Source organism: Hirundo rustica, chromosome 13 (genome assembly GCF_015227805.2).
Source record: "Hirundo rustica isolate bHirRus1 chromosome 13, bHirRus1.pri.v3, whole genome shotgun sequence".
Taxonomy (NCBI): Eukaryota; Metazoa; Chordata; class Aves; order Passeriformes; family Hirundinidae; genus Hirundo; species Hirundo rustica.
In genome coordinates this window covers 4,006,805-4,032,405 of record NC_053462.1, presented here as the reverse complement: position 1 = coordinate 4,032,405, position 25,601 = coordinate 4,006,805, and the positions used below count along the sequence as shown (strand labels likewise).

Here is a 25,601-nt window from a genome sequence, read left to right as displayed (position 1 = left end):
GTCCCTTAACTTCCCCAGCCAGCACCTCAAGAAAAAGCACCAGCTTAAGGAAAAGAACCGGCAGGGAACAGGAAAAGAAAGTTCCCAAAGTTAGAGAGCAAAGCTCAGGTAGAGTCAATCGCATTTGCAGCTATGCCAAAGGCTGCTGAAAAACAAAGCTAAGACAGAAGGAGACAAGGTAAAGTGGAATGGAATATTAGAGGCAAGCCCAGGACAAGCACTGGAAACCTATTTATCTCAAACATCCATCTTCATTAAAGCAAGAAATGGAATTCCTCTCTCATGTCCTCTTGATCCAAGTGGTGAAGGTCATTTATCCTCCGGCTGGAGGTCATCTACCAGTTCAAATTCAGCTGGCAACCCAAACTGCAAAGATGTGCATTTCCAAACAAAAACTACTGCTTCTTCAGACTATTTTAAACAGGAAGTTTCTTCACTGAACCTAATCACATATAAAGTGAGAAAATGAAATATCTACTGTGTACAACTCAAGCCAGAAAGTTTACCAAAAACAAGAGGAAGTATATAAAGGAATCAAGCAGAAGACTGGAGTCAGAAAAGTGTCTTCAGAAGTGTTTTAAGCTCCAATTCACCTAGAAACAGGCACAGGATACTGTTTGAACATGCACCAAATAGACTAGAGTGACATCTATTTTCAAGTATGAATTAAGAGGCAGTACACATACAACTGTCCCTAAACGTCAGAAAACAAGATGCAAAAACTGCTGAGCTGTAGAAAGCTCTTTGCAATACCTTTGTACTCCGATTGTTTTCATGCGGTGTCAGTGACACGAGGCAAACCAACGGCACATAACCCACTTGAGATGCAACAAAGCTTTAAACCATAGTACAAATGCTTGCATATAAAAATTTATTGTCATTTTTTTAAAAACATGAACTTAATATACATCCAACCTGGACAGCTAAGTTATTTATTGTTTGAGCAGAGCTTTCTAGAAAACAAGTGATAGCACAGCATTAAAGTGTTTTATTTCCCATATTTTTTCCCATGTAGCAAAGTGGATGAATAGCCATGTACATACAATACCAATAAAATCATGTGTGCAATGCTCTCTACAAGTTCTGTTTGGCAACTTACTTTCAAATGTCTTAAGCTTTCTAACTTTGGTGAGCTCATAGGTACAGGTTAAAAGTGCACTTAGACAACGCACCAGCCTTTAAGCGTAAAGTTTAAAAATCCAGGCCTGGTACACTGTATGGATCTGTAGAAAAACATTGTCATTTTAGGTCAAGTTTGTACCTACAGCTATTCTCTAGCACAAAACAGAAGTAAGAAATAGAAAATATTCTTTCCAAGAAAAGGAAAATGGAAAGGTCGAATGTTCACAAGTTTTCTCAAGGACACTGATTTTCTTATCTGATAGCCAGACTCTGAGAGCAAAAGCTCCCAGTTCACTGATCACTGGACTCAAACCTGTTTGCTCACGCAGTCCTTGACTCGGTTACCTAAGGATGTGCCTCGTGTTAAGAATGCAACTGGTCTCAAGGAAGTTCACGGGGTTATTCATACCAGGCATCCACTTTGTGTTCAAATGTTGTGTTGAACTGAATGCTAACAGCCTTCAGGAAGAGAAATTGCAACAGAAACGTTGCGTGAGAAGTGAGTTTTAACTTAATTAGATGGCATTCTTCCAGTGGAGTAACTATAATCTGAAATATGGAGAGCTAATTTCTTAGATTTAAGTTTTTGACGTACAATGCTAAACCCAGTGTGCTGCTCCTCCTGGAGCATTCTTTAGGCTCCAGTGACACAACCAAAACCATAACCAGGCACCTGACAGGCGAATAATATTTCCCATTTTTAAAGTGCAGATTTTCACTTATAACGTGACAACATTCCAAAGTAAACATTTCCAGACAACAATAGCCTATTTCTTTCGTATATACCCATTCTTACATTGCTTCAATGCAGTATTTTCTAATACTAAACACTCAGATAGAAAATTATACTAGCTCAATTGTGTCCAGTAATTTAAGGAGAATGTTGCCTAAAATAGAGTTTGTAATTTGTTTCAATTACAAAGAGAAGTACTTCATCTGGAAAACGACCAGAATCACAACTACTACCACCAGTCTGTAAACCATAACCCTAGAGTGCAAATGAGATAACCACTTCATTTTAGAAACCAACATTAAAAAAGGAAGAAAATAAAATTTCAGAGTGGGAAAACATTTTATCAAAAATTGCAATTTTTAAATTGAAATGCATGTTTTTGAAATCCATTGTTTTCAGAAGATGCATAACTTCTAAAACTAAAGTGTTAATGGCTGTTTGAAAGAAGACCTCAGACAGTTTATCTTTACTTTCTGCCCAATGTTTCCATGTTGCTTCTAGTTAATTTTAGGCAGAAGGTTGCATACCAAACATCAAACATGACAAATCCTGTCATTAGCAAGACAGCATTTAAAGTTTCCTCAACTGTAAGGAAGCTCTCTTCACCAGCTTCTCTTGTTTTCGTGTTGTCTGGGCCTCCTGAATGGCACAACAAACCCTCTGTAAAACAACACAGTGAAAGCAAAAAACAATTAAAGCTAATTCAACAAACATGTAAACACCACAGGCTGATCTAAGTTGGATCCTTAGCTTCTGATTCACATGCACAATATTCAACGGCTGAACAGAAACACAAATCCACAAAAGGTAAATGTTGCACTTGAGAGCAGAAAAATCAAGTTTAAACGTATAGATACCAGCACAAACATTAGCAAAGGAAAGTGCAGTTAGGAAATAATACCAAAGAAGTTAATTAAACACAAAGAAGTATCCTTCTAGTGTGTTTTGTGCAACACTCCAGCTTTGGCCATGCCACTAAGATACAGACAAACTAAAATGATTTAAATTACTTAATTCCATGTGTGATTCGGACAACATGCTGTAAGAGAAAGCTGAAGGAACATTTTTTAGACACGACACAGTAAAGAACTAAGACTCTTCCAGTACATAAAGTGCCTCAAAATTATAGCAATTTTTCTCCTTCCCAGTCTAACCCATTCTTTCAGGAGGCTCAATCAATTTAATAGCAGCAATTTGGCCCTGATTCTGATTCCATCTGCTGACTTGCCATTTACTGGAGCTACAATTTCAAGCATGCTTCCAAGACACTGTGGATCCAATTGATTTCACATTTGGTACCAGGGAGAACACCTCCTCTCTCATCACCTGATACAACACTACAGTCACACACATGCTTTCCTAGGTAACTTTTTCTTTTCTTGAAGTACCCTGGAATTGATCCAAATCAATAGATCACCTTAGGTAAGTTACCTGCAAGATCCAAGCATCCACAGAACAAAGACTCACAAAATACTCCAGCCTCCCCAGCACCAACAGGAACAAACACTCAGAGATAAATGGTAGAAAAACCATGTGTGGGGAGAGAGGAGGGAGGAATCTGAGTAAACCTCTTCATACAAGGTCCACTTTGTCCTGGTTCGGGTGATTTTGAAATAATGAGGAGGTATGTGGAATCCTACAGACTACAGGGAATTTAATAGAACCTGGTACTTTAGGTATTGGGGTAATTTTCCTTTAATGAGCTTTAACATACAAAACCTAAGACTACATAGCTTCAACATGAAATTATTATTGTATAAACTCCCTTGAATGCTTTGGACTATCTGGTGTCATCATACTCTTGGTAAAACAAAAATTTCAACACAAAACTATGGTAAATGGTCACATTTACTGGCCAGATAGGCACAGCAGCCTATTCTCTAACAAGTCTCTGAACATTACCATCTTTTTTACACACTGAGTTTCAACAATTGCCAACAATATCATAAGAAAAGAGGATTAAAATAAAATAAAAGAGAAGAATATACCCTTGCTGTAGCTTCGTCCTGAAGCTGAACTGTCTTTACACATTCATGACCTGTACTGTCCTTTCTTTGGAACATCTTTTGATCCTGCTGCAGAGAGGAACAAAAATGTGCTTCAGATGACTCACAAAACAAGAATGCAGAATCTGATACTTAAATGGCTTGAATGCCAACCTCAGGTTAGATTTCAACAAGGTCTCTGTCCAACCCAACTGTCATACTTTCAAAAAACTTTCAGTAAATCCTGTCACACAGTCCCTTAGTTAGCAGTTAGAACCATAAATAAGTTAAAAGCATGTATGGACCTCTAGTGAGTATTAAATAGAGGAAAATTTACATGTTTTTCTTACCAAAACAGTGATTTTTAAAATATTTGCTTCATAGGAGGGAAAACGTGTGAATTCTTCAAATAAGTAATCCCACTCTGTTGTTAAATGGCCTAAGATTTCCATTTCTTTCACATATATCACTCTCCTGTTCAAGGAAAAAAAGAGTTCATACTCAATTTCTCCCTGGGACTAGAACTTTGCTAGAAAAACAAAACAAAATGAAAGCATTTGTTTAAGAAGGCATTATCTATGCAGATTTAAGTCAGAGTAGACCCATTCCTTAAGACATTCTGAGACAATCACTTGGTCTTTAAAAGTCACAGATGATCTAAGACATCACACAGTGTGAGCAGGCCAAGAACTGGCATCAGGAGATGAGTGTGCATTTATCCAAGGCTGCAAATAACTAAATTGCCCAATTATCACTCATGGCCTTTGTCAGTGCCTTGAAATCTGCAGCTTGAATTCTGAGGTGCGCTGCTCATTATTTAAAAAGCACGCTGGGAAGCCTCCCTGGTCTCATCATGGACGAGCCTCTCTCATACACTCAGGCAAGGTGCAAACTGGTGACCTGTGGAATGTGGAGATCATCATCCTCTTCATTATCGAAACATATTTAAAAAGTTTTGAGTGCTCAAACTCAGGACTACAGACAGCTTCAATTCTAAAACTTGTCAGACAAGTTAAATACTGTACAAGTTAAATGCTGGTACAAAGAGTTCAGACTTCATTTAGGATATTCTTTAATTAACAAGATTATAAGCATGTATTATCAAACTGTTAGCTTGACTGCAAACATTTATAGCAAGCTGATTTAAAAAAATCAAAAACAGAGAGAAAAAATCCCAATATTTTCCTCCATTATGATGAAATGGTCACTGATCTCAGCGTAAACTGTCTTCTCAAGTTAGTATCCAGCACTGAGATCACAACTAAATTACATTTTCCGTTAAGGAAACAAAATAAAATATTTAAAAAAAAAAAAAAAATCAAGAAGAAAATAGAGAAGGAAGATAGATAGGCAGAGAACAGCAATCAGTTTAGATTTAGCCAGATGTTTAATCCCCAAGCTGAAAACATATCAAGCCCTTAGAAAGCATTCAAAATTTGATACCTGTTGGTAACAATAAGGTTTGCTCTTCTGCCTCTTGGAATTGCACAGTGGTGTCGATACACCTCTTTTTCCAATTTTCTGATGTGCAACTTCTGAAACAGAAACGGAAAATAATTTTAGGGCTGTACAAAAAACAAACAAAACCCAAACCAAACCAACAAACAACAACAACAACAAAAATAAACCAAAACACCAAAACCCACAAATCAAATTGGTGTCTTGAATTCAAAAGCCTTCTGCAAAGTTCCCTCATTGTTAGTTCTTCAAAGGCAGGTTCTCACAGTGCTCTCAGTGCTAGAGCTGAGTCACTGAGGAGTCTCATCTGTTCCACTCCAAGCTCCACTTCAGCTTTGATTTCCTTTCTACGCTAGTAATTGTTTAATAATGTTCATTCTGCTACACCCCATGCTGCAGGCCTCATTCAAGAGTGAAAACCCTGCAAAGGTCATGTATTTTTATAAGGTACAGGACTCAGACCCTCAGAAAAACTATCGAGATACAAATTCTCAACGCACCTCAAGCCCAGGCTCCTGAAGCACTGAGCAGATATCACTATTCTACACGCAGAATACAAAGGTGTATGAAAGTGCAGATTAAATTACTCATCTCGTTTTGATTAGACAACTTGATCGTTCAAGTGACAACCTACAAATACAGACAAAGGTTTGAAATAAAGTACTGACGTACTCCTGGGATTTTTTGGCAATTATTCAGGATTTTTTTCCAGATTTCATTCTGTACGTACTCTTGGACTAAAGTATAATGTTTCCTAGAGCACGTCACCAGGATTACAATATTCCACCAACAACACAGACCAGCACACAAGGCAGGCTCACAGCCAGCCCCACATCAAACTCCCAATAAATCCCTCTGGATTAAAAGCAGCAAGAGTCACAGAGTGATACCTGAATGTATTTGTGGGAGAGGAAGACACATCAAAACACCATGCAGAAAAAGATGAAAGTAGGAAATTAATAATATGCTACCAGTGGGAACCCAGCCTCAAAATGGGTATGGGAATCAATCTGTGTCAACTACTGGCTTTCCTAATATGCAATAAATCTTTAAAAAAGACACTTATAAATAGTGTTTAATTGGCAGAAATTAGCGAGACACTTGTATAAGTATGAAGTCAATTCACATTAGCTTTGTACCCTCCAGGTCAACACAAGCACCTTTTTTATGACACAATCTGTTTCAGGGGAAAATGGGTGGCACCTGTGTAGAAACATGGGGAACATAAGGAAGAATGTCTGGGTGCAGAATGCACACACTTCAGCTCAACCTTGAGCAAATGGGTGCCCCAAAGCTGGTTTGATATTCTTCAGAGCAAAGGGAGATGACTTCGTTTTACAGCTGTTACTGTGGAATTCAGCCTCTAGAACAGTAAATCCCTCAAGTTCTCATTCCTCAAGTTTCTGACAAACTAGTAACAATAAAAGCTAAAGAGGAAGGGCTAAAAATTCAGTATGTTTTTAGTTATTTCTTGTAAATAGCCATTTCTTTTTATTTCCTTAGATGGACCCATAAAACCAATGAGATGACAATAGAGGCCCCACTTGACTCCACAGTTGCCTGTCTGTGATTAACAGGTTTAACTCTATGCAGTTTAAGTAACCAAAATTGAAAGATCAACTTACATAAGAATCAATTAAAAGAAGGTTTGACATTTATTTATATTTGCATTTTATTTTCATATATTCAAAAGTCAACAAATATCTTAAAGCATCATCATACATCACATCTGACTCCAAAAGACCCTTTAATCTCAAAAGTGGATGAATATTCAAGAGCTGAAATCAACAGCAGTGTTTTCCTGGGCTTGCTCCCTAGCGATGTTATGTTTTGAAATACATTTTAATCCAGCATTTTTCAGCAACCAGAACCATAGGGTCAACCAACATCTTCTGTAAAAAAATATCCCTTTCTGACCATCTTAAAAATTTCTGAAACTGTACAATGTACATAAAGGAAACAAAGATGCCAGAAAGACTGCTTATCTCAAAGTCTCTTCAAAACATTCGAAGAAACATGGCATCATAAGACTAAAATGAAAATATGAACTCACATTTTGTACCTGAACCTTAGCTGTTTCAAAAACAAGTAAAAAAATTGAAGAAATAGAAAACCCACCACCACGTGAAGACTGTAATTCAAAGGCTTCAATCCATATTCTGAATCCTTTTGTTGAATATGAAGAAATCAGACATGCCACATATTTAAACAGATTTATTCATAAGCATGTTTCTCTATTCAAACGCAAAGCTTTGGAGAGAACGCCTGTTTCTCACAACTTCAGAAACAATCCCAATAGTATTTTTAGATTTTACATGCAATATGTTACCAAAGTAAGAGTTCCCACTGAGGCCTGTGCCTAAAAGATGCGGTATTTCTCAGAGCTACTCTCAATACACCTGATAGATGCCAGCACAATGGTGGTGGCACTATGAAAAAAGGGGGTTGCACTTGATGTAAATTACTCCATGATCTGCACACCCTTAAAATTTAGACATCTCTATAAAAGCTGTTATTTTTATGAGCATACTAGAGCACTTTGAAGAAGTTAATTCATTCTTATTTTACATGGAAATGAACGAACCGATGCAAATTTACACAGCAGAACAGTGAGCCAAGCAGAAATAGAACCTGCAGTTTCCAGCACAGCCTATGCTCTGCCACACAACACAGTCTCACCACCCTGACTCAATTATTCATGAGGTGTTCTGCATTCTTTATAAAGCTCCACGCTTTAACTGGGAAATGAAACAAAGTAATGCCACAGGCATTGAATAATGTATGAGTGACATCACGCCAGCCCCGAGGAGCCGGCGAGCAGCAGCTCCTGGATGGGCACAGCCCCTGCCAGCACAGGCAAACCTCACCTCAAAACACTCCTCACACCAGGATTTAAACCCTTGAGAAGTGATTGCTTGGACAACAATTCTCCTAGAGCTGCCCTGCTCCCCTGCTCTGCAGCTGTGCTGTGCAGCTCTATTCCGCAGCACGCGTTTGTACCAGCCTGAGCTGAGGCATGGCACAACTGAGTGCCCAGGCTGTGACCTGCCTGAGCTCACCCACACACAGAGCCGGCACTGGTGGGACAAGGAACACCTTGGCACAACTGAACTGACCTGCTCCACCAGGCAGTGGTCCTCAGTTTGCATCCACTTCCCTGTAAAAAAGTACCCTTTCTTTTAAAACCTACCTCTAAGACACGCTCTAATCCCTGCATTTCACACAAAAGCAATGAAGCCAAATATTTTTCCATCCAATCACCGGATAGTGTTAAGGCATCTGTTCCTTAAGGTAACCTTACAAGGTTTCCACTCTGTGAGCCTACAGTTGTTTTTAAGGGAAACATATATTAAATGTAATTAAAGTAAATGAGAAGGTGTGGGTTCTGGTTAAACTACTTGTAAATAGGATCAAAACTGGATCCAAAAATAAACAGCACTTGTACCTATTGTGATTAAATTTGTAAATGCACATAGAACTGACTCTCTGACTCATCTTTTTTATTAAATATCCAATTCGATGTAAAGACACTGTCCTGTCTTGCTTTACATTGCTTGCTAACTTACATTAGAAAACAAAGCCTTCCCAACACTGACCTCTAGCACAAAAACCAAGAACAGTTAATTAAACCTCTCCTGCATTCCCTTAAGTGACTTGTTGAAAGAAACAAACTGTATTTAGTAGATGGTACAGAGGATAAATTCCTGGTTTTATCCAGTTCTGATCTATATCTTTAAGAAAAATACAATACTAGATGTGGAGGAACTGCATAATACCAAATTTTCTGTGTTGATTGTGCCGCCTTTTCCTTTTTGCTAGATGTAAAAAACACAGTTAAAAAAACCCCAAAAAACTCAAGAAGAAAAAATTTGACCTATTTAGTGTATCACAATTTCATTTAATCCTCTAAAAAATTCATTACATGTTTTTTTGAATAATTTTAAATTGACCATTACATTCTAAAAGGCATTACCAGCAAAGATATGCTTCTGTTCAACATTTTTTCCCATATGATAGACAAAAAATTTGCTCTGACAACAGCTTGTCAAGCTTAGCTTGCTAATTTCTAAGATGCTGTATTAGTAATGAAGGTTATGGCATTGCTTAGTATAGAAATAGCTATATACTTATTTATATATGTGCGTGTGTAAACTCCTGTTAACAGCTGAAAGTTTATACTTATTTTTCCTATGTTGAAGAGCAAAGGCCATGAAGATTCTGTGAATAAAAACCAGAGTCAACTAAGCTGGCTGTCTGTTTTAACTGAGCAGAGCTCAAAGAACCAGGAGCAGTAACTTGAAGGCAGAGTGGGTCAGCAGATGAGGGGCTGACAGGCCTCCAGTAAACACAAGTTCTCAGCATTTCTATGAAAACTACTTCTAGATCATGAAATTCCAAGCATTTTCCCAGAAGTAAATTCCATTCACTATCACTATTTTAAATTTTGCTCAAGCTGTTGCTCTGCCCCTCTGCCTACACCCCTGTCTCCAGGAGAGCACCAACAAATAAATGAACACAGGACCTAACCCACCATGATTCTTTTGTCCAAGTGCCTTCTGTTGTTGCCATTCATAAGGAGCGAAGCATCCCCAGAAAAATAAATCTACAGGAAACAAACCCTCCCTGTCTCTCCCATCTGACTCACTCATCTAATCTTACTGAAGATGGTTATTCCAGTTTGTTTTCTGAGCCTAGACAACATAAAACACTGTTTTATTCAACTGCTACACAGAAAAGAGAGGGGAGAAGGGGAGAGGACATGGTAAATGCAATCATGCCCTTTATCTAAATACTTAAGGCAGATGAAAAACCATGACAGAAACAGACAAGAAATATGGAAAATGTTTACTCCGTTATTCCAGTTCTTGCTGCATGCCAGGAGAGAAGGAGAAAGAAAAGCAATGTTAGAATTAGAACAGGGAATAAGGATTAAAAGACCATGTACAAGCAAATATCCAAGTTTTGGTATTAAAATGTTAATGCAAGCTGTTATTTTACTGTAATTTTTTAGCAACAGAATAAGCATGTAAAGGTAAGCATTAACATGAAGTCTGAAATACAAATTAACCAGATTCTGACTATCAAAGACTTGAAAACTCATGTTGTTCATCTTCCATATGTTCGGCACATCCACATGAGAAAGCAGGCTAAGTGTCCACACAGTGCCTGTAGCTATGACAGATTGCTACTATGAACAGCATAAGGAAAAACCAAACAGTGGTATTCTGAAAGTTCGTGCAGCTTTTTTAACTGCTGATACAACCAAACAATTCAAGGTCTATTAATCTTTTTCAAAAGTTGCTTAGTCTGTAAACCAGCCTCAGCTTTGTTATAAAGACAAAAATAGGGAACCATCAAAATAGGGTTTTTTTCACATATTTAAATCTTAATCCTAATAATTCTTAATCCTACTACACCCTTCCAGAGCATGAGAAGTGACTGCAGAAGATAAAATGGAGAAGACCATGAGACAGCAATGCTGCAGATTGCATTCTGCATTCAGCTTACTCCAAGCACTGGGCCTTCCCTGCAACCCAGGCTTGCTTTATGAAATAGGCTGGGGCAAACTTTTACCTCAGATAATGACTGCTACAGATGGATTGCAACTTAACCCTTTATGGAACCCTGCACGTTAGAGAATTTTAACTGTGCTTCCAGTGCCAAACATACCTCAAACAAATCATACCCCTCAGCCTCCACCCTGTTGTAGGGCCGGATGATGCCATCCTCACGGATGAGGCGCGGGGGACGGAGATTTGACACTTCTTCAGTTGATTCTGCCACCCTGCCACAGACAGTGCAACATCATTCTGGTAAGATTAATACAATCCTGAGTTTCAGCAGTACATCTTTAAGAGGTCAGCCTTTCATTTGCAACACATCCCACTTACATATCCTGGGTACCCTGCAGATGTGAATAGTACAGACACAGTGCTAATAATAATAAATTAAAAGTAGCACTAGCCAATTAAACAGCTACAGAATAAGCTGGAGAACGTTTTTCCCAAATGCAGATAATTTACTAAGAGTTCTCAAGTTTATTAACACACTATCCAAAGGTCCCATCAAAACACAAGGAGCCCCTGATGTGCACTGCTAACCAAACTTCAGGCTGGGAAGTTTTACTGTGAAAATTTCAGTGGTCTGTTTTTCACAGCAAATTTAACTGACATTTCTCCTCAGGAGAAGGAGCAAAACAAACAAACAAAAAATGGATTAGTTATTGTCTACCTGGACTACAACACTGCAACATGTTCTCCAAAGCAGCAATTTCCTCGTCATCATAAAATACATTCATTACAATCCATTCACCACCGGACATTTCTCAAGCTCACGTATCATTCTGCTTTTTGTATTTAACAAATAATCGTGTGGCACTGCTGGAGCACTTTACCACCTGCTGTCCAAACAGGGGGAGGAGTTCAAAACCTCCTCTTGCACCGTACCTTTGAATTCCCTGGAAGGTGCTGCTTGCCATATCTACAATGCCTCCCGTCGGGCGGGCTACCACTCCTACCAGCCCCTTCCCAATTCCTTTAAAGAATCCAGCTGCACCTTCTTTCTTAGCCCCTTTAAAAGAAGAGAAACAGGAAAATAAAAGTCCTGGATATTTTTCATCATCTATCATTTTCATGAAGTAACAGGAACAAATAATGACTTCAGACATAAAACCAAATTTGCTTTTTAAGATTTCTCCGACCTTTGGAGTCCCCAAAACCTTTTTCAGCTGGTCATTTTTACTTTATTTTTACTACCTTTATTCTGACTTCAGACAATAGATTGGGTACTAAAGCAGGTCTAACAAAATAAAACAGAGATAACCCCTTCTTAATTCATACAAAGGTTTAGAAGATGGTAAAGCAAATAACAGATATAAAGATATTTGAGGAAATCATTGTGCAAATTCACATTTGAATAAGAAATAGAAAAATCTTGCTATGCCTTAGCACCACCATACTTGGATTGATATTTCTTAACATTACAAACTAAATTTTCAAGTATTGAGAAACCACTTAAGCAGTGCAGTGCAGCTTTCGTGCTTACCTTCTACTGGTTTAGTGATGATGCCTGTCACGCCTCCAACAACACCCTAGAACAAAGATAATGAAGTTCCCAATGAGAAACTGGAATGCTGTCAGTCCAACTGGGCAACCTGTTGTCCCACAACCTGATTTTAATATTTTATAATGTAAAGTTCAGTATCAGAAACACTGCTTGCCTGGGGGTTTTGGCTTTGTTTTTTCTCTTACTTTATATTCTTAAGAAAACTCTGACTGAGGGAAAGACTTGAATGACAACTGACTGCAAGGTCAAGTAAGGCCCCAGTTACCTTAATTACCTAACATTTGTTGAACATGAGTAACTATTTGTTTATTTATACAGGAGAAATTGGTGTTCAAGATCCTAACTTCAATTCCTCAGGCTGACCAGAAATATGACATCACTACGGCTGAGTCTCCTATAAATCCACTGCCTGTTTGTCTCTTTTTTTGATTAATAAAAAACAGATACCAAACTTTCTTGCAGGAGATTTTCAAGCAGGTTGGCACACCAACCACTCCTGTCCAAATCCATACCCGTAACAGGCCTTTTCCTCCTTTGGCCAGGCTCTCCCCAAAGTCTTTTGGCTGCCGACCCATTTCCTCTCTCCTTTTCTGCTGAAATTCTTCATCCAGAGTAATGGCAGCCAAGCCTTTGCCAACAGTTCCAGTGATCCTGGACACCATCCCTGCTGCCCCACCTGAGGGAACAGGGCAGAGAGCAAAAGTCACTGTGCTTTCACAGCTGAAGGGCAGACAACACACAGGAAGCCAACAAGCTCATGGCAATTTCCTTTCATGTTCAGTTTAGAAATGATGAATTCACACAGAGCCACACGCTGCCCATGAGAAAACTCCAGAATCTGGTCTGATATGCACACACACAGCAATGGGGAACGCTTCCAGCACTTCACTACATGTTACAAAGCATACTGGATGAAACGGTGTTTTCTCTAATTACTGTCAAGACACAGCTAAATAAAAATCTGAAGTAATCAGAACAGAACATTTCTCAGGCTTCTCCAGACATTTTAGGACCATTAAAATTATGCTTCTTATTTATCCAGAGCATGGTACTGATTTAGTTATATATGCAATGTTTCTCACATTGGTTGCTCAGTCTACAAACAGATATTTAGATGGTCTCAGGTAAATTATGTGTGAATGATCTGTATCACAAACCCTGGCAACAGTATGACAACCTTAAATACTCACTAGAAAAATACTGTGGGAATTCACCAAAAAAGAACATGATGTCACATACCCACTGTGTGCCCAAGAAGACTTCTAACACCAATTACAAAGCCTTCAGCAAATTCTTCAGGCCCTTGAACAGCACCCTAAAAATGAAATTTATTAGGAATAGCAGAAAACTAAACAGTGATGCATCTGTTTCAAGAAAAAACTAGCAATCCCTTTACATTGATGCAAGTAAGGCCATCTGAATCAGTTATTTCTTTGAAATTCACATTTAAAAAATAATGCTGCCTGCCCATTCAGGGTGTGGAGAACAGTGACAATAAACTATAACCCTACCAGTACATTCAATCAGCCTTCTATAGAGACACAGTTAAAATATCAGGAACTCATACCTGAAATGGCTCATAGAAGAGAGCTTCAACTCCCTCAGACAAACCTCTGATCAAACCAAATGGATTTCCAAGAACATCTAATCCAAGTACAAGAACGTACATCTGTTTCAGGAACTAAATGATGAGAGGGAAGAAAAAAGGCAAACAACAAAAGCAGTGTCATGGGCTGTTGTCACACATGTCAGAACCTAAGCCTGGTTCATTTTTAATTTACTACCCAAGTAAGGTGATAGAGTGCCCAACTAAGTATTTGGTGAAGAAAAAGAAAACCTTCTTTAAGACACATACTCAAAATGTTACACAAAGGCTTGACTAAATAAGCTTACTTGTTCACTGTAATGTCTAATAACTCTCATCCTCAGTTGATCTCTCTTGTAGAACTGGTATTTAATTTCAAAGAAAGCAAGTCTGAAAGACAAGTAATCATACATTAGTTAAAGATACCATCCTCATTCAAATACTTCTCTGCTTTCCTTCAGAGAATCCTGAAGGCTATTGCCTTAAAAAGGATCCCAATCCCCATCTTCTCTCCATTCCTCCATTTCCCCTAAGGCTGTATAAACTTATACAGCAAGGTTCACCATGGATCCAATTACTGAGAGTACAGCAGCTTTAGTCAAAGTATTAAACAAAAAAACCCAAACAAACAACCCCAACCAATTTTATTCGCTTACTTGAAAATAAGATCATCCACATCTGTTAGAGTAGCTCCAATACTTTTCAACAGCAAGTTCAGAGAATGGATTGCTATCATTTCCTCCCCCTTATCTGATGCTTCACCACCAGAGGCCAGAGACAAACTCAGATGCAACTGTCAAGGCAGAGTTAGTGAAACAAGACAAATCAAGACCAAAGAAAAGCCAAACCAGAGCAGACAGGTCGTGTGGTGCACATATAAACAAATCAGTGAGGAAAGCTATCATTTCATCTGCTGATGGTTTTTCTTCCCTTGCTCCAAAGTAATCTAACTGCTTCAAGAAAGACATGAAGATAATCCCATGAAAGTGTATTTTAATACAATTTATGATGCATAATATTTTATCTGGCTTTCAGCATTATTATACCCATTGATTCTTCCCACTTAGTCATGCTTAGAAGTCTGTTTGTACTCATGGGCAACAGAGGAAGTTTTCCAACAAAGTATTAAATTCCAGAGAATGCAAAATCCCCACTAGGGCTGTATTTACTGTAATGAATTAACTGGATGTTTTATTAACCTCTCAATAATCTCTCTATTGCATACCTTAATTGGAGAAATATGGAAATGTTCAAAGAAGCTGAGCATTGACAGGTCTGTTAGGGAAGACTCCATTAGCTCGGTGTTAAGAGCATCCACATCTTGCTGAATTAATTTAGACTGGTTTCAATATTTAAAAAAAAAAAAAAGTTAATCTCATCCATGTACGTAATATAATTAATAATTTTCTATCTAAATGTGTGTATGTGTATATATATAATTTAACAGTAGAATAAATAACCATAGTTAAATACAGTTAACTAACTAGTTAAGTATGAGTGTACTAATGAATCCAGGGATAGCAAAAAAAAAACCCAAACAACCCATAATGAACACAAAATTTCTGGGTGATTTTCCCATTTTATATTAGATTGATATTCACTTCAATTCCCCAATCACTTATGGTCCCAATCCAGCAAAAGTCAGTTTCTCCCATACATTACCCTTCGTCTTTCATCTTCTGGGTCTGTAGATGGAGTGAAAAGTTCACTAAGTGCTCCCAAAAACCCTTGATCAATTTTCAGTGCCATTTCCTGGATAAGAACCATGAAGTACCTAAAATGGGAAAAAAAGTGTACACTTGTATAAATTTAACTTAAGCACGCTTAGCCTACCCAAGTGAAATCTTGCTATGCAATGTCACATACTAAGATTTACAATCCATGATATCAACTGTCAATCTATAGATAAAAGTGCTTACTGGCCAGCACTGCACAGCCAACAGACACACAACTCTGACAGTGTAGTACAGGAAGGAAATAACTCTGATTACTAAAGAATTTGCATAACAGTCCCTTCATGTGGTCAGTCCTTCTTTTCTAAAAGTAAGTTCCTTTTTGAACGATGTTTTTTTACTGGAGACATTTAAAAACTCAATCTGGCTGAGATCTGGTTTGGATAGAAGAATAAACTTTGTTCTAAAGTGCCCTTCTTAAATATATTACATCTCTAAAATCAAGTTACAATACACTGTTACACTCACTTGAATTGCAGGACTTGGCTGTATTCATTGAATCTAGTGATGATGCTGATGTCAATGAAGGGTTTTGGTTCTAAAGAGAAAAAAAACCACTTAAATTGCCAAGCTCCTGCTTTCAAAGCTGAATAAATCTGGTATTACTATAGGCTTTCTCTTACCTGAATCCAAAGCAATCGACTTGGGAGGAGCTACAGGGTGAAATACAACAGGAAACATCGATCCTGGTAATTGATTATCAACCTAAAAAAATATTGTATAAATACAGGAATATTTTAGTGACATGATAATCAAACACAGTTCCCATTTTAGAAGGCTTGAGTAACTTGTTTATAAATAGTGTTCAAGAGGAATGTCCTACTTATTTGGGTGGAAGGAGGAAAGAACAAAAGGGTGACTTTGATATCATTGTGGAATGTTACTCATTCAGTTATAAAAGGTCAGATGGTTGCACGTGCTGCACAAGGGATGCTTGGAGAGGTTCACACCCACAAAGATTCACTTACAAGGTGTGCAGCTGGTGGCACACATTGACTGTACAGTGAAAACCACCTTCAGGCAAAAGTAAAAACAAAATTCAAGATAAAAGGAAAGAGGAAACTTCCACACCAGCAGGTCAGAAAAAGCACCAGGGTCCTCAGTGAAGGGCAGCAAATGGAGATGAGGATGACAAGGATGATGACCCAACATTATTTCTCTCTGGCACTGAACACTTCTCATTAGTACCTGCTAAAGTGCTCTACTGGCAAATTTAGCAACACTATTAGCACTGACTGGACTATGCTGATCTGCTGCAAGTGTTGCACATGAATTCAGTGTTAATATTACATGTAGATATATTACTGCATACTCTTCTAGCATGTTTGAATGTCTGTTCTCTACTTCTCATTAGACAAGCAGTTTTTGTACTAAAGGTCTCTAGACCTCTAGGTATGCTCTGTAGTACTTTCTGTGTAAAAACTACAGTAAACAAATTTTGAAAAGGGTTGAGGTCTGTTTTAAAACACCAAAACACAGCTCTTTAGAAATAAACTCTCCATCATAGCATCCTGCTTTACATTAGCACACAGTTTTGTGGAATTCTTTCCAGACTACGTGCAAAATCTTGAGATGACAGTTCTGCATTACTTTTCTATCACAGCATCCCTGCTACTCTGATGTAGCAAGCAAAGCACCACATGCACAGGATCTGGAGATACTTCTTCACATCAGTGAGTAAAACCCAAGGCTTGATGTGTCTGTTGAGCTGTGAAACCAGAGGAAGGCTGGTACCTGCAGCCAGTACAACTGAGCCCGTAAGCTCCTTTGGTGAGGTGACTGCTTGAATTCCACCTGAATTCCTGACAGGAAGTTACGGCGGATGCTGCACTTGACTGGGAGACGCATTTCCATTGGAGACTTACTAAAATTCACCTGCAAATACAAGAAAGCAGAGCGAAGATACAGTTTAATTTGGCAAACAATAAAATGGTACATTACTAGTTAACAGACTAGCAAATAAACCCTGTGTTTTTCCTTATTATCAGATCACAAAGCTTCTGAATTTCTCCATCTAATTAACTACATGGAAAGTAGTGAAAGCCACCAGTTAGTCTGACATGGAAATTAAATTGCAGCTTTAGTTGTCCCAAGCAGTAACCTCTGTGTCATCTAAGTAGCTATTTCTTCATGAGTTAGTAATTACACTGGCATAATTAAAGATATTTATATGCAGCTGACTACTTTCCCAATTGACATTTTTCCCCTGATCCTGAAACTTTAAAGTTATGAGAAGCATAAGCATAAAGCTCTCCTTTATTGGGAGTGAAATGTAATCACCTGCAGATAAAAGATTTGATAGCATGTACTATAAATGCACTAGTGCAATGGTCAAAACTCAAGTATTCAAAGAGCTGATGGTATATCCATGTTCCTCAAATGAAAGGATGATACAGGAAACAAGCCTGACTCTGGCAGTATAAAATGGTTGTATTGGAGTTAGCCATTTGAATACACTCTTTATGCATGGAATACAGGTATGTATAATTCATGTCTGAACAAGCTCGGGTAAGTGGATTAGTTTCAAGAGTCCTTGAATACTGCAGACCCATTTCCTAGTTCAAGTAATGGGAACTGCACCTTATTAAGAAGCTAAAACCAAAATTTCTGCAAAGAATTTAGGGTATATACTGCAAATAAAGGTTCACTAACATGCAGACACCAAGCAATCTTTTCTACCACACAAAACAGAAATCCTTTCAAATTCTTACTTCATAATACAAGCCTGGATAATACCACAGTATCATCACAAGACAAAAACATTCTACTGTGTAAAATGTGCAACAACTTAAATAAAAATCTTGCCTCTTGTTTCTGTCTCTCTTCACATAGTATCTCTCCCAACTTAGCAAACCAGAAACCTGTTTTCACTGCTTCACCTGTTCTGCAAGCATTTAAACTGAAACTCAACACATACCTCAGTATTGCTGTCCAGTTTGTGCCAACCAGGACCTTGGAAAGCACTCTTAGAGAGATACTTTTGATATGCTTGCTCCAGTAGGTTTATTTGCTTTTGATTAAATGGTTTCCACTTTTGCCTTGGTTTCCGTTCCCAAACGACATCAGAACTGCAAGACAAATAACAAAGTTAACAATTTCAAAGGACTTATACCTTTCTTATGCCTGCAAATCATGAAAAATATATTTTTCTAATTTCTCAGGCTCAAAAAACCCTATTACATCTTTTTTTAATGAAAGCTAAAAAAGGAGGCAGTTAAATCCTATTTGTTCTGATTCCACAATAGGAGTAAATGCAAAACTTAATTTTAATTAAAAATGTTTCACTTAATTTAACTTGAAACATATCCCCTTCAACTCTATGGCTTAAATTATAATATGCTTCCAAATTTTGATTATTCAAAGGAATATTTACACTTCCATGTGCAGTACCTAGTAATTCCTATGTACGAGATTTCTTTTTTATTTTCGTTGTTAACTAGAGAAAGTCCAAGACTGTGGATTGACAAGCTTATTTCTTGATCAGGTTGCTCCAGCTCCTCTGCTTGTCGTGCTTTAGAAACCAAGGCCACATCATCTGTGAAAAGCAGCACTCGCTGGCGTCCATCCAGGAAAGACACCCAGTGAATCTGAGTATTTGCATTGTAAGGGAACTGGCCACAGTCATCCTGTATTAAGGGAAAAAAAAGCATATTACATGAGTAAATCCCTGATGTTGCTCTATGTTTATAGGCAAATTTACAAACACAAACCAGAACTCAGTATTTTTCCTGTTTGCTCAGTTCACTGCATTGTCCTGGCTTGGTTGCACCTTGTACCCCAACACTGGAAAGAGGTTGGAGGTTGGGATATTTTTTTCCCTTTTGTAAATGAAACATTCCATCAGTATTTGTGGTTTAGAATAATATTAGATATCATTAGGAAACAAAGGCCTTCAGAGCAAAGCAAAAGGCTTGAAATCTTAGTAATGGTGGAAGAAGGCAATAAATCATACACTTGAAACACTAAAACTGAACAATTTTACTAAGATCTCTGCTCTTCAAAAGCAGACACTCCTTATTTTTTAATTTGTAAGGCAAAATTGAGATAACTTAAGCCCTTTTCTCAAAAGCCCCAAAGAATCATGAATATAACCATAATTATGTGGTAAGGAAATTGGTTTTAAACTAAAACCATTTTTAAATGTGGAAAATTTGACCCAAGGAAGTGCGTATAGAGTAAATCACACCATAACTGGTTCTGAATTCAGGTGTGTGACATTAACCCCATTTCCAGTACAACTGAAACTCAAGTTTGCTTTCCTATCCCTTCTTTTACCTAGTAATATTTTTCAGTTTTGTAAACTCTGTGCTACTAAACAAAAAAACCAAGTCACCTCTAAAGAATTCATTTTAGTGTAAGGTGCAAGTGGGCAGCTAATTAAAGACAGACACACTGGACTTTACTTAATCAAAACATCTAAAATCTTGTTTCTTGACAGTAGCTTTAAGTCTCCTACAGGATGAGACAGATGCAAAGTTACTGAGGAAGCTTTCTCCCAGGTAGTTTTAATTTTGGAATAGTCCTAAATTGGTTCAGCATTCACTTCTTACGAAATTTACCTTAAGTAGGTCATGTTCACCAAAACTTTGAGAGTAGCCCCAAGTCAATTTTCTGGGTTTGGTTGGATCTGTCCAGGCAAAGAGGCACACTTGCCTTGGCTTCAACTCCATTTCCTCTTGTAATCCACTGCAGGTTAAAAGAAAAGGAGAAAACAACAGCATTCACTGGTTAAAAGCACTGATGGAAGCAGTACAAGCAAACCCCAGTACTGAACATTCCACCCCTCCAGCAGTGGGGCATGAAGGGCCTAAGCTGCTCACCCCAGATGAGACCAGCTTAGGTTCATCAGCTCTTGCTGGTACCCATGGCATATCCTGGTGATATGCTGGTGATGCTTAACCAGGATATCCCCGGGTTAAATAAGCAACTCACATACCTCTGTTTATATCTGAGAGAGTCCCATGGGGTGTGGTTAACAATCAGAGCTGGGGCAGCTCCCTCGTGGTAATCTGTGAAGCTTATCACGGTAGAATGCTCGGAGACATTCACATCTACCAGCAATCCCCCATTCTGCAGAGGAATTAGACAAAGCCCAGTATTTATTTTATGCCTTAATTCAAGTTAGAACAACGATAAGCATTATATCCAAAAACTGTAGTGAACACGGTACCTTTATAAACACATTCCCTAATGCTGGGCTAGGGTGAATTCTGAAACCATAAAATTCTTCATTTGAGTCTAAATTAACTATGAACTGTGTGTCTCCAACATAACAGCTTATCAAAAAATCCTAAAATAGAATGTATTTTTGTTACCTATTTAAACAAACTGAAGGCACCCAAGATATCAGAGTATACCATTGTAACTTAACAGCAATAGAGCTGTTCAGTTTCCTATAAATCAAGTTGACTACACAGCTATGAAAACATTAACAACACTGTAAATTAATTAAATTGATTCAGAACCTTTTTATGCAACAGAACTGAATGAAGTGTACTGGTAACTTAAGGCACAAGGTTTTCATCTTGACGATTTCATTAAGTCAAGCTACCACAGGGCTAAAATGGAGAATTAACAACAGACTACACAAAGTCAGTCTCACCAATTCTTCCAGTTTCAGCAGAGTACCATTATCCTGGGCTTTAAACAGGAATGGTTTGGATGAGCTTTCATAGCCAATTACTCTTACACAAAGTTCACCAGATGAGTTTTCAGGCCAAAATGGAAGACACTGTAAGACAAGAAATACACATGACTTTAACGCTTCATGTCTGTTCAATATGGTAACCCAGCAGTAAATCAAACAGGTTTGTGTGACTAAGACTGTTCCACATGCCTTAGTTCTTACCCAACTATCTCCTGATGAACGTATCTACATCTACTAAGTTACCTAAACTGAAGGACTTGATGAATGTACCAGCACACGCAACCAGCACTGTTCAAGTTCCCTTGGGATGTGAAATATCCATGTCATGCCACCAGAAGAGACAGCTTCCATAAGAGAACTGCTCTTCCCTTAAGTGACACCTAAATACCAGCTGTTTGTCTACAATGATATCAAAAGGAAAAAAATCCATGAAACATTACCTCTGAAGATGATATATAATTCCATTTATTAGTTGGAAGAGAACCATTGGGACCAATTTCTCCAACTTCAAGTTCCAGAGAAGATTTGTTTGCTATTGTGTAGAATGGAGTGAAGGTAACTATCCTGGTAAGGTTGAAACTGCTCATTCTGATGCTAACTCCAACCTGTTCAACAGGGAGAATTTGAACAAATAATCAACAACAAGCTAAGAATAAAAGTAAGGATGGAAAAAATAGAGAAGCCAACTTCAGTGTAAATATGAAGCCTAACACACGATACTCCTGTTCTGTCCACCTGAGTAAAAACATGCAGTAAAATCAGCAGATTATGTAACACAACTAACACAAGAGTAAACATAGGCTTAGCTGTAGCATTTTGCAGCTTTAGCTTTTGTGGGGAAAATCCACCAGAAATACCTCTAGAGTAAATCTTGAATAAGGAGTGCAGATCTAAACAATTGTGAACAATTATTTCCACTATGCACGTTCATCATTGTGCTTTCAAACAGCTGAGTAGTACAGGTTTCTAGAAAAGAAGTCAAAGCAAGAACCCAAAGAAAGCTTCACAAATCACTGAAACGGAGCTTACCAGATAGTCCATGTTATGAGCTGAACACCTGACACATCCATAGCTTCCTACAGTATCAAGGGAAAAGCTACTGGACCAAGTGCTAGTCGAAACACAGAGCTGGATCTGCACACAAAAGACAACATCATGCAAAGTAATTCACTAAACTCATTTTCATTCTGTAGGTAAAGCATTATGGAGTGCTATTATATCACATATAGCAATGTAAAGACAATACTTCAGTGCTTTTAAAACCTTCCATAAATTAGGACAACGTAAGAATGCAGTGTCACTATTCATATTCTGATTTACTAATCTGTGATTGAGTTCTAGGAAAGATATTACAGTAAAAGGTATCAAAGCAGAGTAGTCCTCATTGACTCATGGTCATGACAGCACACATAGATGGGAAAAAAGCCCACAACTTTGTGGTGCTTCAGAAACTTGAAGAGATGGAAGGAAATAATCAAATGAACACTGTTGTTCAACCATTTCTTCAACTACTGATAGGTAAAAAAGTTATTTAAAAGAATGAAGAGCCACTTCCAAAAAAAATTCTACTGCAGTACTCTTCACTTGGCCATGTAAACATCACATCACACCAAAATCAAAACAAAAGGAATGTGCTTAACACAAACCAGAATATTTACAGTGTGCATTTTAAATGTCCAACTACCAAAGAAAGCAGCTGTCAAATCAAAGCCTTTAGACTTAAAAACAAAAAAAAATATTCCTCATCTAAAACGTGCCTGTGTTTTCCCCCTCAAAGCATGGCCTAAAGGCTGCCATCTAAAGTAAGCATACCTTGTTCTTACTAAAGATATTTTTCTTTTTGAATGAAAACAAAACAATATCTCTGTAGTCTGCTGGGTGCTTCACGTGGGTGTCTTCAGCTCGGTACTGGAGAACACGGGAAGTCTTGTTGATAATCCAGTAGGGGCTGAACACGGACAGGACCATGTGGCTCCCGATGCGCCTCGAGTGGATGTAAACATCCACTGTCATCTCAGAGGCGGAGTGAGACGTGAACCGCACAGGGAAAAATTCAGCCATCCCATCACAAATTTTAAGGTGGCCATTCCAGTCCTTGCCTTGATACTTTAACAACACGAGCTCCATTATTTCTCCGTTGATTCTCGAATGAAAGACATCTGCAGCACTCCCTTCAGTTAATTCACGGGCTTCTGCGGTTCCCTGGAGCACAATTAGACAAGGCAAATTAAGTTTCTACACATAAAATTCAGATGTTGAAGAACCAGCATTTTATTCTCTTGTAAGATGTACATTTTCAGATACCTCAGAAACCTATGTCCTAATCTCCAATTGCTTTCACTTGAGACTGAGCCTGTGAATAATTTGAGATCAATAGCACTGTACTCACAGAGCAGTACAGACTGCTTAATTCCGGATTTCAGGAAGGAAAACTAGTTCTAACATATCCCCTGTTTGCACCCCTCCCTCTCTCCTCTACGATTTCCAAAGGACTTTGGCAGTGAGTTCTTATTCATACTCTGACAATACTGGGTGTAACACTGCACTGGACAATGCTGCAGATGTACAGCCAGGAATTTTCACACTAAAGAACCCTCAAGGCACAAACCTGCCAGTTCTGCCATACTATTTGGTAGCACAACTTTGCTCAGGCAATAGCATCCAACAACAGTAGATTTCCTAATTTTTACTGATAAACAGTGTATTTTACTATATGGAATAGCAGCCAGGCTTGATTAGCCCAGAAATGTAACAACAATAAGCACAAACCCCTATACAGGGACTTCAGAAATAGATTTGAATTACTGGTTTCTGGCTCCTCAGTCCAGGCAACAGCACTCTGTTCCACATTCTGGTACTCCAAGTAGTGAAGCACAGTGGAGGTGAGGAAAACTGGGAATAGCGCCATTGGGATGTTGGACAGAAGTGAAAGAAAGGTGTAAATGAACGCCACAGGCAGTTATGCAAGTAGGAGAAAACAGAACAAAGGTGGTGGTTCTAAATGCTCACACCTGTTGTATTTACTAAAATCACTCAGCCTTAATGAAGAAATCCTAGATACTGAAAATACTGAACAGACAGGAGAACAGTCTGTGCAGCATTCTTCAAAGATTCTTCCCATTTGTGCAAGCAAGACCTCACAATAGTAATCAGTAAAGAAAGCGTCAGAATGGAGAGATTTTGCATTTTCTACATAGAAAAAGAAAGCTCTAGAAATTACAGATGCTTTCTCTGACACCTCTTCTTGAGAAGCTAAAGACAGCTTGCAAAGCACAAACAGAATCTCAGAAGAATGTAAAAGAAAAAGGCTAATCCAGCACAGGATTAGTAGTTAAAGGAGCTGGGCAAGGCAGAGCAGGCCAGGTGCACACAAATTTAAAACAATCCCAAAACATCTAGAATCAATTATCTGCCTCATTCATTTATAATAGAAAATACAAAACCCAACATTCAGCATCTTTCATACTACATTCACCTTCACTTCTAAGTAAATGTATTCTTACTCAAAACCAAGTAAAGGATTTACAAATAAAACCATAAAGTAACTCACCTCAAGTAAATATCTCAAGGAGTATGGTAGAAGATTCCTCACAGTCAGTGTAGGGTAAAGGTGAATAATGTAGGCAGGATCCAGCTCCTCTATAGAACTTGAAATAAAATTCAGTTCATCAGGTACAGCTGTTGAGCTGATTACTAGAGGCAAGAAGCTGGTCTCAGTGGCTGGGCACTGTAACAAGCACTTGACTTCATTGCTCCTGTGGAGCTCTTCCCTCCAGGCAATGTAAGTTGTAGACTCCTTGAACTGACCCTCAAACATTCCTGTTGGTCGGACATACAGGTGGCACCTGCAGGAAAACAGCAGCAATTGTGCACAACGGCTTTGCACCGACACCTAACTTCATCCATTTCAAGGCACGGCTACCATTCTGCCGTGCTTTTGCAGCACACTAATTACCTAACAAAGACACCACGTTGGACTTTTAGTCCAGCAGGATGACTCCCACGTGCAAATTAAGGCTTCAAAACTAATGCTCTGTTTGTGCATCAGTGTCACAGAGACTGGCCCTACAGAGCAGAGAAAACAAACCTGTATGAATGCAAAGGAACATGAAACTCTTCTTCTGGCTTGGATATGCCAATTGGCTTCAGCAACTTGGAGCCTTTAGCCAGTTCATAGATCACAAATGGAATTGAGAAATGGTTCTTGATCTGGAATCAAAATCAGTAACAACAAGAAAAAACATTAGCAGATTTAACCAAATTCCTCTATAAA

General features: G+C 38.3%; 1 protein-coding gene across 5 annotated transcripts in view; it reads right to left on the bottom strand.

The window, feature by feature from the left end:
- Positions 1-854: 854 nt before the first annotated feature.
- The window catches only part of VPS13C (vacuolar protein sorting 13 homolog C), a 72,124-nt gene continuing 47,377 nt past the window's right edge, over positions 855-25,601 (bottom strand). For 2 of the 5 annotated variants that reach the window (XM_040076902.2, XM_040076904.1), the window contains 27 exons: positions 25,416-25,537; positions 24,879-25,173; positions 23,141-23,530; positions 22,358-22,462; positions 21,769-21,933; positions 21,284-21,412; positions 20,618-20,751; positions 20,241-20,367; positions 19,072-19,307; positions 18,599-18,749; positions 17,416-17,556; positions 16,305-16,386; positions 16,150-16,219; positions 15,611-15,722; positions 15,174-15,287; positions 14,605-14,741; positions 14,257-14,338; positions 13,931-14,044; positions 13,603-13,678; positions 12,876-13,039; positions 12,343-12,388; positions 11,745-11,868; positions 10,969-11,083; positions 5,284-5,375; positions 4,191-4,314; positions 3,844-3,930; positions 855-2,515 (listed from right to left, as the gene is read on the bottom strand). In XM_040076902.2, coding sequence (XP_039932836.1) covers positions 2,426-2,515; positions 3,844-3,930; positions 4,191-4,314; positions 5,284-5,375; positions 10,969-11,083; positions 11,745-11,868; positions 12,343-12,388; positions 12,876-13,039; positions 13,603-13,678; positions 13,931-14,044; positions 14,257-14,338; positions 14,605-14,741; positions 15,174-15,287; positions 15,611-15,722; positions 16,150-16,219; positions 16,305-16,386; positions 17,416-17,556; positions 18,599-18,749; positions 19,072-19,307; positions 20,241-20,367; positions 20,618-20,751; positions 21,284-21,412; positions 21,769-21,933; positions 22,358-22,462; positions 23,141-23,530; positions 24,879-25,173; positions 25,416-25,537 — 3,624 coding nt within the window. In that variant the 3' untranslated portion in view covers positions 855-2,425. Of the gene's footprint in view, positions 2,516-3,843; positions 3,931-4,190; positions 4,315-5,283; positions 5,376-7,497; positions 10,167-10,968; positions 11,084-11,744; positions 11,869-12,342; positions 12,389-12,875; positions 13,040-13,602; positions 13,679-13,930; positions 14,045-14,256; positions 14,339-14,604; positions 14,742-15,173; positions 15,288-15,610; positions 15,723-16,149; positions 16,220-16,304; positions 16,387-17,415; positions 17,557-18,598; positions 18,750-19,071; positions 19,308-20,240; positions 20,368-20,617; positions 20,752-21,283; positions 21,413-21,768; positions 21,934-22,357; positions 22,463-23,140; positions 23,531-24,878; positions 25,174-25,415; positions 25,538-25,601 lie in introns of those variants that run through there. The other 3 variants (XM_040076903.2, XM_040076906.2, XM_040076905.2) reach the window with 2 other exon arrangements.